The following is a 15,290-nucleotide window of genomic DNA, read 5'->3' as shown; positions in this document are numbered from 1 at the left end:
AAGGGCATAGAAAGATTTTGAGTTCAGGGGACATTGAGTTACAAGGTACCACTGTATTCTATAAATCTTTACTATTATTTTGTCCCTGTCCCAACTTTAAGTGTGTTGCAGGCATCAAGCTTAAAATTTGTTTATACTTAATTAGTAAGTTAGTATGTACACAGTAATATTAGTAATGTAAATGAACGTAGTGAGCATTGTAAAGCCAAGTTTTAGTTCAGAATCCCGGTTCTGTCTGTCAACATAATTCACTTTCATGACTGACATGTTACAAGTCAAAAACATGCATAACAAAAACATTAGAAACCCACTTGTAAGAGTCCAGGAATGATGTCTGCAAGCAGCTGATGCAGGGAATCCTTGCTGATGCGTTCCACCACTTTAGTCTGCATTTTGATAGCTGCCAGATTAATAGGGTAATCTGCAGTCTGAACAATGGGACACAGCACCTTAATGCACTGCTCTGGGTGGATGGAACCAGCCAGAGTTGAGGCAGACTCTTCAGCAGCCCTCACCACCTGTGCATGAAGCAGAGAAAAAGATACGCTTATCATAAACTCTACTTCACTGAACTTTTATGAAATCTATGGATATGAGATATGCAAATAAAAAACGTATTCATTTATTTATTAGTATTTTAACATCATCACATTACACTGGTTATATTCATGACAGAAACGGTAGTTACTCATTACACAAGATCAATCAGTTCAAACACAATCATGGACAATTTAGTATCTCCAATTCACCTCACTTGCATGTCTTTGGACTGTGGGAGGAAACCGGAGAACCAAGGAGAACATGCAAACTTCACACAGAAAGGACCTGGACCGCTCCACATGAGGATTGAACCCAGGACCTTCTTGCTGTGAGGCGACAGTGCTACCCACTGAGCCACCGTGCCCAAAGAGAATACAGAGGAATTAAAAATGAATGCCCGGACCTGGACCGCTCCACATGAGGATTGAACCCAGGACCTTCTTGCTGTGAGGCGACAGTGCTACCCACTGAGCCACCGTGCCCAAATAGAACACAGAGGAAATAAAAATTTAAGCTGTAGCTATAGTAACATACTGTATTTACTTTGTACCTATAAATATGTACAAGAACAGAATAGAATAAACAAATGCATTTAAATACTTCCCCACCCAGATTTTGTTGACATTTAGACATGAATTAATGAATCAAGGCATTGATTATCCTGAAGAGGGTGCCAATCTATCACATGGTTTCAGCCACTAGCTGCCCCAAGTTTTAATCTCAGCAGAGGCGGTCTAGCCTAAAGGCCTGCTGTGCCACCGGAGTGCTACACCATATATCAATACCATTGGTAATTTAATGTAATGTTGCCAATGGAAGTTTAGAGGCATCTTTGATAAGAAAAAAAACAACAGCTCTTTGCAGTATTGTCGTTACATTTATGTCCATTCCATCTAGCAAATTTTCCAGAGTAACCAGATTTTAATTGATGGTTCAATGAACTTTTCATTTCATCAGTTACTGAATAAGTTGTACTAAAAGGGATTAGAGAGGGTGTTCACTATAGCTCTGTAACTTTAATAATCCTGTTTAAGATTAAACTTCTATAAGCCTCTTCACCTTAATTGCTAATTGTTCTGTGAAGTCATGGTCTAGAATACACTGTCGATTATAATGACCACTCCCTAGTATCGACAGCTGCAGCACGTAGCTCATGAAGGAAGTCATGTTTCGTGAACTGGCTTGGTGGGTATATACAGTGTGAAAGGCACTCTCAACAGATTTGGGTATGAATGCATTCTTGCAGATCTTGTACACCCATATATGTCGATTGTCTTCCCTGGGGCAGATGGGATCTTCCAGTAAGACAATTAAACATGTTACATGGCTAAATGTCAGACATTGGTTGGAAGAGCATGACCAAGACTTTCAAGTACTACCCTGACCCTATAATTTCCCATTCTTGAACCCAATTGAGCATCTGTGAGACCACTTTGATCATCATGTTTGCTCTATGGATCCTCCCCCCACACCCTCCAGCAGCTGTGGTATACACTGCAGTCAGACTGGTCCTCTGGATATTAGCTGGTGGTCATAATAATGTGACTCCGCAAGGTACAACCAGGCAAACTTTGCACAGAAACATTTTTATTTGCAACATCACTATCTAAAACTTTTGTTTTTAGTTTGTCATAGCTTACTGTATGCTCATTTGTTTTCAAAAGCAGCACTAAGATTAAAGGAATGATGGTAATATTTGGCACAGAAAGCAGTGTAAACTGACCGCATATTTTGTACTGCACCCTAAAATTCATTCATGTGTAACAATTAACTTGATATTTTTTCAATTCTAGGTGTTACATTTATTTGTTCGAAATATACACTGCAGTTTGACAAAAATTACCTCATTCTTACAATATAATTATTTTATTTTCTTCTTTAAACAACACATGTATTTCCCCCTCCCCAGCTCCTCCAAAATCCCAACAAGCCAAAGTGTTCACCAATACAACAATTGTCCAAAAAAAAATATCTTGTCCCACAAGTAAAAAATTCTGGAAAAACAGTCCTTAACAATGCATTGCCAAAAATACAAAAAATACACAAAAAAAACCAGTTGGATCTCACCGGCGTATTCCACAAAGTGCTCCAAGCTCCAGGCTTTAAATCCTCTCCACTCTGCTTGTTCCTTGTGCCATGGTGGGGTCCCAAAATAACAGTTGGAGGCTTTTGGGCCTTTATCCCCAGAATAACCCAAAACACACCAAACTTTCCTTTGTCCCCCCTTTTTCCCGCCTTTTTCCCTCCTTATGTAGTCCTCCTCAGTAGCTCCGCCCCCAGCCTTCTTAAAGGAACAGTGATAATGGTTCACAAGAATTCATTATGGCCCTTTTGTTTTTTTTGTTTTTTTCTTGCTTGACCAAATGGCAAAACTCCTATACTTTAAATGAATGCACACAGAAAAGTTTACCCTTGCAAGGAGTTATTTTATTAAATCTTTTCCTAGTTTTAATGTGCTAAAATAGACCTTTTTATTTATTTATTTATTTTTTTAAAAACAACACTTTTTATGTGGCAATGTCACACATGGATTTATGTCATTTATGTCTTGGTGCACTGTTACTTCAGGTGTAGACTTTTACTGCGATTGACTAACCACGACAAACCTTTCAAAGGAGAAAGGTGCTGCTAAATGTTTCTAAATTACCTTAATTAATACTATGTACTAATGCAAGGTTTTTGACCCTTGGGTGGGTCGCGAGGCAAAAAAAATTGGTCGAAGACAAAAATAATAATAATTAAATAAACAAATTTTAGCAGGCACATAAAAAGCCTTGTGGAGGCTTTACGTTACACCTTCAGTCAGTCCATGAGGTGCTTTGCATTTTAAATGTAAGATCCATCATTTTCCAAGACAGCTCATAAACACACAAGACTGAAGGCCGAGACAGTCAAGTTAAATGATAAATTGATGAATTGATGGAGAACAAATCACTCCACTCACTGTTTTAGGGCAGTTGTAGCCTAGTGGTTAAGGCACTGGACCAGCAATCCGAAGGTCGCTGGTTCAAGCCTCGCCACTGTTGGGCCCTTGAGCAAGGCCCTTAACTCTCAATTACACAATATACTGTCACAGTGCTGTAAGTCGCTTTGGATAAAAGCTTCTGCTAAATGCCGTAAATGTAAATGCAAATGTTTCAAACCTCCTTGTGAGAGTCCTTGTGAGCCTCCAGTGTCTTCATGATGGTGAGTTCTGCATAGTTCTTGAAGCGGGCTGGTTGAATCCTTAGAATTTCTTTTAAAACCCGCAAAGCCAGGGCCCGAATCATGTGCTGAAAGAAAAAAAAAAAAAAAAAAAAGTTCAATCAATGGTTCAATCACATACATCTCGTCATATGGGCCATTCCGCCGAATCGGTGGCATTTCCGGTCCAAGGACATTATATGTATAAATGTATATGACAATTAACTTTAAAATGCATTTTTTAATAAAGCAAAGTGTCTTGCACACTGATCTAATTTCACATTTAGGATTTATATTTGAAACGTTAATAAAAACTCCCTATAACCATGAAAACATTTTAGTTTTTCATGCCCCACTCTCTAACGATACACTTTATATTGAAATATAAAGAGTAAAATCTTTCAGAAATCCTTTTTTTCAGAAAGAGTTCAGACCCCATGACATCTTAAAGATATTGAAAGCTAACTAAAATAGACCTGACTGACCACAATTTGGAGTGTAGTAGCAAAGGGACTAAATGCTATTCTGAATTAAATCTATCAGATCAGGCATGTGGTATCCAACTCAAGCTGCAGCAGCACAAGTGTGCAAGAAAAGTCATGAAATACTGAGAATATATATATTCTCGCTTTAACATGATTATAAAATAATGAGCTTCAATCTGAATGCATCATGTGTGATGTTCCACACTTTATTTTAAAAACCAATCATGTTCTTGAACACAGTTTGGCATACAAAGCAATAAGTAAAAATCAACACAACACAATGTGACCAATGTGCAAATAGCTGTCCCGCTCAAGTCTCACATCTTTAGCCGCTCAGGTGGCACAGCGGTAAAGTATGCTAGCTCACCAGAGTTGGGGTTTCGAATACATCGTATCGAACCTCAGCTCTGCATTTCTGACTAGGCTGGACGGCAGTATGAACAACGATTGGCTGTTGTTCTTAGGGGTAGGAAAGTCGGATCATAGGTCCTCATGCTGGCTGACTGATGGAATAATGCTGAGGAATAATGCTGAGGAATAATGCTGATGGGGGTGTGGCCCTCCTTGCACAGTGCCTGTCAAGTATATGAACTCGACTCGTGCAGGTGAAAAATGCACTATCTGTACTGACTGTGCGTACCAGAGGGGGCGCATGTCAGTTGAGAGGCGTCCTCAGTCAGCGGTGAAGGGTCTAATCAGTATAGAGATATAAATAATAAAAAGTCTCACATCTTTATCTCCCAGCGTCTCCAGCAGCAGCAGCAAAATGGTTTTGAAGTGCTCATTCCACACCGCCAGACTGTCCTCCCGTGTGATCTTTAGCAGCTCCACTAGTGCCGCCTTCCTCTCCTCCACTCGCTCGTTGTGATTAGACAGCTCTTTCAACAGGTCTGCCACCAAATCTGATGGATCCAAAACAACATAAATCAGACAGGAAAACCAACAGGACAGGGCTGCTAACCTCTTACATAATTTGGTCATTGGGCTTCATGTGTTCCTGCAGTATGAGGTAAAAAGAGGGTTTTTTTTAATATAGAAAAAGTTAATGCTGTATACATACATGAAATAAATTTATTAGTGTTCTGGTGAATTGTAAGCAAGCAACTTTCATTTTTGCTAAACAGCAAGGAATGAAGTTTATTACACACACCAATTAGAGTTAGAAGTTACAGGTTTTTCCACATGGCAAAAAGCAATGATCTAAGTATTGGACGGAAAAACATACTGCAATAAAAAAAAGCTCCCACCCAACAATCTATAATATCACATTGCTGAATAGTATTAGTGATTTAAGCGTTAAAGGGTATTTATAGCACCGCTAGTACAGAAGAAGCCATGCAATTCAAGAAGGGGATGGAAAAATGGGGATAAATGTTACAATGCAGGTTAAAAGAGGATGAAACATAAATGGACAGATGTTTGCAGGAGGCAGCAATATCTTATTCTATCATGGCGGCTTTTACCAGGAGTAAAGCCCTTGGAGAGCACCATCTTGTTCTCACCACACTCCTGCCGCCGGCCTGTGGAGGAAGGAAAAGGAGGGAGGACAGCAGGGATGTGATGAACGAAACTTTGTGAAAAGCAAGACCCTCCCTCGGCTCTTACAACAATTTGGTAATTACTGTAATTACTTCCTTCTGTTTGAATGTGAATATATACAGTATATGCCAATTCATGAAGTTCCAACGAATTGGAACTAATTTGAAGTCTAATGTTAACATCCATGCTACTTGTTTTTATACTGACTGATTAGAATGATTTATTATTCAACACGCTGCTGTGTGTATTATTTTTATCCACATCTAATAAAACTACTTATAGTTTAGATAAAATTTTTGATTATTGGAGGTGCACAATACCTGATCCATTGCTGATTAGGGGTTACAAAACACGCAATTTATCATTCGCAGATGAAAATCGCTTACTCACATATCCGTAAAATTAACAAACATTAATAATCGGTAGAAGAAAAAGTGGAATAAAAGCTACAGAAAAGAAAATACTGATTTGTAAAATCAGTGCGCAAGTCGCTAATAGCGCAAGAAAGGAAAAAGTGTAGAATTTATTTATTGTTTGTTTATTGGGATTTTAACGTCATGTTTTACTCTTTGGTTACATTCATGACAGGAACAGTAGTTACTCATTACACAAGATTAATTAGTTCACAAGTTTAATGTCAAACACAGTCATGGACAATTTTGTATCTATAGTATACAGTCTGAGCAACTGAGGGTTAATGGCCTTGCTCAAGGACCCAACAGCTGCAACCTTGAACCAGCGACCTTCTGATTACTAGTCTAGTACCTTAACCACTAGGGTACAGCTTGCCCTATGTCCAGCAGGAGTTGTGAACAATCGGTTGCTTGAAAGATGATCACTTAAATGGCATCAATAATTATTTACTTCATTTTCATGTTTTTGTCACCACTTTATTCTGGTCATTACTGCGGTGGGTCTGACTTGCCCAGAATTACTGGACTCGGTGTAGTAACACACCCTGGACAGGACATCAATCCATCACTGGGCCTCAACCATCCCTCCATATACATAGTCAATCAAGTCTGTATGTAGACACCTGAACTTATAATCATCTGGCATCATTTATTATTTATCTAATTAACAATGTATTATTTGGACTAATAATGTAAATTTTATTATTTTAGCATAATTTATTATATTATTTACTAGCACATATATAAACAGAAATTTATTACAAATACCTACAATTTGTTCAAAATTTCAGAGGGAAAGAGATTTTTAGGCTATGCATTGGCTTTGCAGTTGCCACCTCTTTGTCTGGCTATCATCTAGAGTCAGATTTCCTCCAACATTACTTCTTGTATTTTGTGCAAAGTTTTGCATCAGTAATAAAGGGTTAGGGGGGGCCTAGGGTTATTTACAGTTTTTCGCCTGAAACTTTTCCTTCTGCTTATTCCAAAAATATAAGAGCCTATATAAATCTGATGCCCAGGGATGACCTCTGACACAAGCGCATATGTCAGATACATGTCAAACCCAGACAACAATCAACAGAAAGCTTGGGCACCTCAAAATATTTTATTCTAGTTGTAGAATCAGGCTTAAAATCAGGTACTTTATTCTGCTGTGGTTCATTTTTAAAGCTGCGTACACCGTATGTAAAGCACAGCAAGTGAGTTTATTAAACAATTGTTTTAGATTTATATTAATGTAAATAATCAAAAAAATATATTATTTAAGGCATTTTTCAGACTGTGTATTTGCAAATCAAACCAAATGTAAATTGACAGTGATGTTGTAAATGTATACATTTGTACCTAAAACTGAAGATGTGTTTAAGGCTACTTATTGTTTAGTAGATTTCTATAATTGTGCTATTTTTTATGACAGGCACCGATTACCAAACTAAAACCAGTTGTGTGTCTTCTATTAAATATAACACAGACAATGATGACGAGATGAAGTGGTATGAAACAAGCACAACGTGCATGCCAAAAAAACAAACCAAAAAAAGGATCACTGCCAGAAAGCAAACTCACAATCACGGAACTGCTCCACATCGTCATCAAAGACGGCTTCCTTTAGAGCGCTCTTATCATAACCACCGATGGTGTCTCCATAACCATATGGTGCAAACTCGCGCGTTCTTGGACCGGCAAAAGAACGAGCGGAAGGGGTGTTGAGGAGAGACGTCTTGTTATCCAATGCTGTGCGACCGCCCTCGACTATATCCAACCCTAACCGAGAATCAGATCCAGGTGATGCTGTGTCCCGGCTGACCTGCAAGAGTTAATAAGTCAGAATCATTAAACTAGTACTTGATTGCAGAGGTGATTAAGAAATATTTAATAAAAATGTAAAAAGCCTTCACAATATACTGTTTAGCATCATTATTCTTAGTATTACTGCCTGATAATACCTTGTGAACCATTTTATATGATGTCTGGAGTAAAGGTGTCAATAATGAACCAATAACTAGCAACAAAAAGAGTCATCATTTGATGAATGCTGGTGGTTAAAAAAGGAACTGCTATTCATTTCCAACAGCTACTATTTTTCTGTGCATCAATAAGATGTAATGAGTCCTTTGATTGATTGTTAGTTTATTAGGTTTTTAACGTCATGTTTTACACTTTAGTTACATTCATGACAGGATTGGTAGTTACTCATTACACAAGATTCATCAGTTCACGAGGTTATATCGAACACAGTCATGGACAATTTAGTGTCTCCAATTCACCTCACTTGCATGTCTTTGGACTGTGGGAGGAAACCGTAACACCCGGAGTAAACCCACGCAGACACGGGGAAAACATGCAAACTCCACACAGAAAGGACCCATTAACCTATTTCCCTTTTCTTACCTTCTCAGGTCTACAAATGACGACACTGCCAGAGCTTTCTGGTATAAACTAAAATATGTTTGATACAAAACCGCAGTTGAATAAAATATCAATACTGTCAGTCAATACTGCTTATTGTTTGCCAGCTTGCTGTTCAGTGGTACAGTCAGCAGAAAGTGGTTTTGCTGCGTATAATGTGAAAGGCTTAAACCAAGGGTCCAAACTCCGGCCAGCTGACCGACTGCGGCCTGTGATTTATTTTAATTGTCCCGCAGCAAATTCTAAAAATAGAATAGACAAAGGCCCTCTCATGAAATTTGTGCTTGATTGTGTTGTACATCTTAGTTTGGGAGCTACTGTCTTGAACAAGGCAGCTTCTTCACAAAACGAGATTAATCGGCAGATTTAGGGATTGCCTTTACCGCTAAGGAAGCATCCCTTGTTATTCAGGAAGTTTATTGCTTTGAAATAGGGCACCTCCATAAGGCAGCATTTTAAAACATCTGAGAGTTTGGAGAGTCTTCTTCTCAGGAGCATGATGACGCAAAATGCTGTCTATGTAGAGAGATCGCTAGGTTTTCAAACAGACCCTTAGAATACTCATCAGAACAGGATGTTAATCAAATCTGAGATACCTTAATGTTAATAATGCTGTTACGAAGACCGAAGTCATCAGATTTCAAGCAGAGCCTGAGCTTGATCAGAATAAACACTCATTTTTACCATAATGCACAAACAACATCCTACCAATTCATCCTTTTTGCATTCTCGCCGTATTGAATCATTGAGGTCTTCTTGGCTGCGATAGCTAAAGCTCTGGATTGCCTCCGTCACTCCACGCAGAGAACTGTAGATCTCGTCAGAGTTCATATTCTCCGTGTCATACTCCAGCATACTGTCAGGGGAACGCAGAGTGTTACAGTTAGTGTTTGGCTACAAATGCTCAGAGCATGATATCATTGGAAAAAGGAACGACTAATCTAATGGGAATCACAATCAGACTTGCCAAGCAGTGAAGAGCTCTAAAACATGCATGAACAACCACTACATGTGTCATTGTTAAAAATGCATGCTGGGTTTTTTTTTTGTGAGAGGAAAAACAGGCAGAAAATCTTGCACTACTCAGTACAAGTGGAACAGAGAAAAATCGATTGCTGGATAGATCTTAAGGCATTTCAAAGCCAATTTGTGGAACAATTTTATCACTGGACCAAAACAAACACAAACTGGAACCATTTCCTGGTAAGACTTGTCCTGAGTGTGTGGGTCCTTAGCACCTATGCCACCCCTCCTCTCTGCGATAGGCTAGTTACCTGGGGGAGAGTGCGCAGCGGATGGTTCTGAGAGAAGGGGCGGGGACTGAGGGCTGAGACGGAGTAGGAGGAGGAGGAGCTGGGTGCTTTGAGAACCCATCGACACTCCAACCCCACAAGCGGCTGTGCCCAAAGAACAGCCAGAGAGAGAAAAAGGAAGAGTGACCGGGAGGGACATAAACACACAAGACAGGAGAGAGTAGAGGAAAGTAGAGCAAAAAAGAGCAGAGGGAAAAAAGAGCAGTGTATGGAGCCAAGAAGAAGCTGGAGTTAAAGAGCGTTTTACAATGGAGCAGAAACTCATCGTACAAAATCTTAAAGACAACTGTATAAGTATAGCTGTACCGGCAGGTTTAGTTTTGAGAATGCAACATGTCAAGTCAGTAAGGTTAGAGCTGATGTAGTTCATGGTAGATTTAATGAGATTTAGAGAGGATTTACCTTGGTGAAAGGCCAGCATGAGAAGAATTAGTGGGTGAGGTAAGAGGGCTTGTCCTGCTTGATGAATGTCTGGCTGGGGTGCGACCAATCGTGTTGCTGGGTGAACTCTAAACAAAACAAAGAATAAAAAAAATAAAACTCAACTTGAAAGTATACAAACCCTATTTCTAAAAAGTTGCGACACTTTCTAAACAAGCAATAAAACATAGTTAGCAGTAAAACACGCTAGATCGCCATCACTGAGATCTGTACACTCGACCGGCTGATAGCCATCGGGATGAGCAGCTGTCAATGCGCTGTCAGTGCCTGTCCCAAGCCTGGATAAAATAAGCAGGGCTGCATTCAAGGAGGGCATTTGTTGTAAAAACTGTGCCAAGTCAGGTATGCAGACCAGGATGATTCGCTACAGTGACCTCAAAATACAGATGTTCAACCCGTTTATCCAGGGCAGGGTTGTGGCAGGTCCGGTTCTACCAGGAAAATACCCTAGATCTATCCCCTGTTCCACTCCCCTTTCAGACATATCCAATAACGTCTGTGTAGATGCACAGCTGGATTCTGGCACTTCTGATGTTCTAACTCGGATCTCAGCAGCAATGGGCCAGAGTAATAGACAGCTGTGCCACCCGAGCACCAGGGATGACAGGAACCGGTTACTAAAATAAACAATAGCATATGAAAGCATCTGATAAATGAGCAGCTCATTTAACTAGTTAACTAGCTGTAAGACAGTGGGTGGTTATGAGGGTTATCACAGCATATCAGGCTACAAACAGCTTTTCACTACTGCCAGCTCAGTTATTTATTTATTTATTGAGACAAAGTAGGAAATTGCAAACCTGGAAGCATGTGAATAAAAACTCAAACACGCCCCGATTCCAAAAGCACTTGCTTTCTGACTGTCCACCTGCATCAAGCTGCTATGTCAGGCCATGTGCTCACATCTGGTGTGCAACATTCATTCAGTGTACCATACCTCTTTCTGCCTGAATCTGAAAATACAGTTTAAAGCTGCACATACCACGCTGCTGGTGCTGCTTTTTAGGTGGGTGTGGAGGAGCTTGGTCGCTCCATCTTGGAATGTTTTAGGCAGAGCTCCTAATAGCATGGTGAACTCGGGCGTGTTCAGCTCAAAAAGTGAGATCAGCACCACCTGGGCAGCCTACAAAACATAAGGCATGGTCAATCGGGAAAACAGACAAAGCCGAGACAGTATATTTTACCAGACTAATGAAAAATTCAATTCAGACAAATGATAAAATCTTGTGTATATTAGCGTACAAATGTCATCACACTTATTCAGCATTTACACACATTCATGCAGAAGCTCACATCAGCTGTTTTGTCTGAACATATCGGCTGTTAGGCAGAAGAGAAATTAGATACAGTTCATATACTCATACAGTTCTCCCTCGATATTGCAAACCAGATGCGGAAAGGCACAGATAACTCCACCCAACCCTTTATTACACATATTTCTGATTACATTTAACACAGAAAAACAAGCAGTGCACCGCAGTCTACTGCATATTACACTACAGTAACAATGTATGCTATCAAAGAGAAAGAGAAGCAATCTCTACATGTATATGTGATGCAATACATGTACAGTGTACATACTGTTCATACATAGCAGTGGTCGGACACATTTTTTACATTTTTGACTACAGCTTTCTACGTAGAAGTTTGTATATATATATATATATATATATATACATATATATATATATATACACATATATATATATATATATATATATATATATATATATATATATATATATATATAAAAAATTCACGAACGTAAAACATATCAACATCGAGGGAGAACTGTGTAATACACACACACACACACAATCTGAAATGTTCCCAAATAAAATAAGAATCTATAAACTTTTCTGTAGAGCTTGATTTTGTTTTAAATTAAGTATTAATCAGTTCAAATAAACAAAGAATATTAATGATGCAGTATTTTGGAGTAGCAGAATTGAACCTTGGGCATATTTACTTACTAGGATTTTAACGTCATTACACACTTTGGTTACATTCATGACAGGACGGGTAGTTACTGATTAGACAAGATTCATCAGTTTAATGTCAAACACAATCATGGACAATTTTGATGGACCTCACTTGCATGTCTTTGGACTAGGGGAGGAAACCGGAGCACCTGGAGGAAACCCACGCAGACATGGGAAAAACTCCACACAGAAAGGACCCGGACCGCTCCACCTAAGAATCAAACCCAGGACCTTCTTGCTGTGAGGTGACAGTGCTACCCATTAAGTCACTGTGCTGCACAAACCTTGGGGATCCCAAGCACACCTCCAAGTCAACTTCATAGAAAATCTTTGGTGGGATTTAAAGAGAGCAGTTGCAGCACGACAGCCATCAAATCAGGAGCCTCAATAAGGAGCTTTTGCATGACAAGAACTGGCAAAAATTCCACCAGAGAAGAGTACGAAGCTTACTAGGACATACCAAAATTACTTTTTATAGGTTATAAAGGCAAAAAGATGTTCCAACACGTATTAAGGCTGGAGTTTAAATAAAAGTTCACATAGACACTTGTCAAGAGAACCAGATGTTTTTCATTTTAGCTCAAAATGATATCAACTTATGTTCTCAAAGTGTCCTGTATGTAAGGTCACCATAAAACGCAGGGAGGGTTGAATATTTCTAATTGTGTGTATGTGTGCATAGAAGAAAAAAGTAAAGGCACAGAGGTTAACAAAAATACACTCGATCATAATCTGTTGTGATGTGTCAGATCTAATTTGCATTATCAAATCATGGCAGAGGAAGTGTTATGCATGTTAGAGAAAGAGTAAGTTTTCACTTGAAGTGATGTCACGCTCGTGCTGTGGTTAGTGGCCATACGTTACGCTTATTGGCGGTCACCCCAAAAACAGGGACTACCTGCTTACACCTTTCCTCCAGGTTACCATCTCCGGGGAGCTGGGCTGTAGTGCTTGGTCTGCCTGAAAACTCCTCACTCGCCCAGTTATGAAGGGTCTAGGCCACAGAGGCAGGGCACAGGGTGTAAGACTAAACAATACTGATCACTAATTTTATGCCTTCAGAAACCTGCTGGAGAAACGTGTCGATCCTTCACTACTGAGGTAGAGCTGGTCATTAAAAGAACCACGTCCAGCTGTTTAAAACAATCCAGACAAATAGCAAGACTGAACTTTTTCTTAAGTGTACCTGTCTTTGCAAATCCTACCTTTCTAACATCAGAGCTTTTGGGTTCTGTGGTCCAGGTAATGATACGAGACACAGCTAGTCTCGTCTCACTGGAATTCACAAAGTCTCCAGGGTCCATATGCCTGGCCAGGGACTCGATGTACTTCAGGATGGCCACCTTTACCTGCCAATTCCAAAAGCAGTGGTTAATACATACAACCTACAAGATAAAAACATAAGAAGGACTGTGCCATCCTGCAATCCAAGCAAAGCAACTACCTTCAAGTTGGGAGTCTGTGTTTGATCAACAATGAACCTCATTAGGATGTTGAATTGCTGGTCGAATGGAAATGATTCACTGCAGGACAAAGAGAAAACATTCAAATGCACAGAATAGAAAGCAGCAAGTTCAATTTATTACTTAAGATTTTTCATTTGACAGATTAAGTGTAATTTAAGACCAAAATTTAGGATGTTTTGGGTTTGCAAACAATAAAAATAAACCATTTAATCCAGGGTTTTTCAAACCCTGGGTCAAATAAAAATATCGGTCGAAGAGAACAAATTTAACAGGCACATAAACACAAAATAAACTTGTCAGAGTATGCCCCAATGTGGAGGCTTTACGTTACATGTTGTAGACCACAGTTTGACCAGATTTTCCCCCCAATTTTCCTCCTAATCTAGTCGTATCCAATTACCCGACTGCATTATGCTTCCTCTCTACTAATGTCGATCTCCACTACTGAATGAGAAAAGCGAGACTGACATGTGCCCACTCAAACAGGTGCAGTTAGTTTTGTTTGTTTGTTTATTAGGATTTTAACATCATGTTTTACACTCTTTGGTTACATTCATATCAGAAACGGTAGTCACTCGTTACACAAGATTCATCAGTTCACAAGGTTATATCGAACGCAGTCATGGACAATTTTGTATCTCCAATTCACCTCACTTGCATGTCTTTGGAATGTGGGAGGAAACCGGAGCACCCGGAGGAAACCCACTCAGACACGGGGAGAACATGCAAACTCCACACTGTGATCGAACCCAGGACCTGCTTGCTGTGAGGCGACAGTGCTACCCACTGAGCCACCGTGCCGCCCTGTGACGTGCACGGTAGCCGACTGCATCATTTCACCTGCACAAGGCGAGTCCATATGCGGATCAGCTTTGCGTACGGAGAGCCACACCCTGATCAACGCATTATACCTCGACCCCGTGCAGCACCATCAATCAGCCAGCAGAGGTAGTAATTGCATCAGTTATGAGGTCCCGGCTCCCACCCTGTATGAACAACAGCCAATCGTTTTTTGTGTAGTCGCCCAGCCTGCTGGATAGCAGAGACCACCAATTTTATTAATTAAGTATATTTTGTTTCGTGTTTCATTTTAATGCATTGTTTGTGTTGACTGGGTAAAAATCATGGACAAAATGTGGGTCGCTTAAAAAAAAATTATTTTTTAACTCTGATTTAATTCATCTCGTGGAAAAAATTGTAATACTTAATTATTTTTAAAATTGGTGTGTGGCCACTCAGGTGGCGCAGCGGTAAAATACACTAGCACACCAGAGCTGGGATTTCGAATAAATCGTATCAAATCTCAGCTCTGCCATCCGGCTTGGCGGCTATATGAACAAGGTTTGGCTGTTGTTCATCCAGGTTGGGAGCCGGATAGGGACCTGATAACTGATGCAATTACGTCCTCTGCTGGCTGATTGATGGAGTAGAGGAATAATGCTGATCAGGGTGAGGCTCTCCGTGCACAAGGCTGATCGGCATATGAACTCGCCTCGTGAAGCAGTCGGCTACTGCTCAC

At 39.9% G+C, this 15,290-nt stretch overlaps 1 protein-coding gene across 1 annotated transcript in view; it reads right to left on the bottom strand.

Moving 5' to 3' along the window:
- Positions 1-15,290, bottom strand: part of clasp1a (cytoplasmic linker associated protein 1a) — a 97,476-nt gene that overhangs the window by 7,189 nt on the left and 74,997 nt on the right. The window contains exons 30-40 of the mRNA XM_063005986.1: positions 13,750-13,828; positions 13,511-13,654; positions 11,306-11,446; positions 10,285-10,391; positions 9,844-9,966; positions 9,278-9,425; positions 7,727-7,967; positions 5,672-5,728; positions 4,938-5,110; positions 3,684-3,812; positions 312-518 (exon numbers count right to left, since the gene is read on the bottom strand). Of these exons, the coding sequence (XP_062862056.1) occupies positions 312-518; positions 3,684-3,812; positions 4,938-5,110; positions 5,672-5,728; positions 7,727-7,967; positions 9,278-9,425; positions 9,844-9,966; positions 10,285-10,391; positions 11,306-11,446; positions 13,511-13,654; positions 13,750-13,828 (1,549 nt within the window). The remainder of the gene's footprint in view (positions 1-311; positions 519-3,683; positions 3,813-4,937; positions 5,111-5,671; positions 5,729-7,726; positions 7,968-9,277; positions 9,426-9,843; positions 9,967-10,284; positions 10,392-11,305; positions 11,447-13,510; positions 13,655-13,749; positions 13,829-15,290) is intronic.

The sequence above is a fragment of the Trichomycterus rosablanca genome, chromosome 12, assembly GCF_030014385.1.
Source record: "Trichomycterus rosablanca isolate fTriRos1 chromosome 12, fTriRos1.hap1, whole genome shotgun sequence".
NCBI classification, from domain to species: domain Eukaryota; kingdom Metazoa; phylum Chordata; class Actinopteri; order Siluriformes; family Trichomycteridae; genus Trichomycterus; species Trichomycterus rosablanca.
The sequence above is the reverse complement of the archived record's forward strand: the minus strand, read 5'-3'. Positions and strand labels throughout refer to the sequence as shown.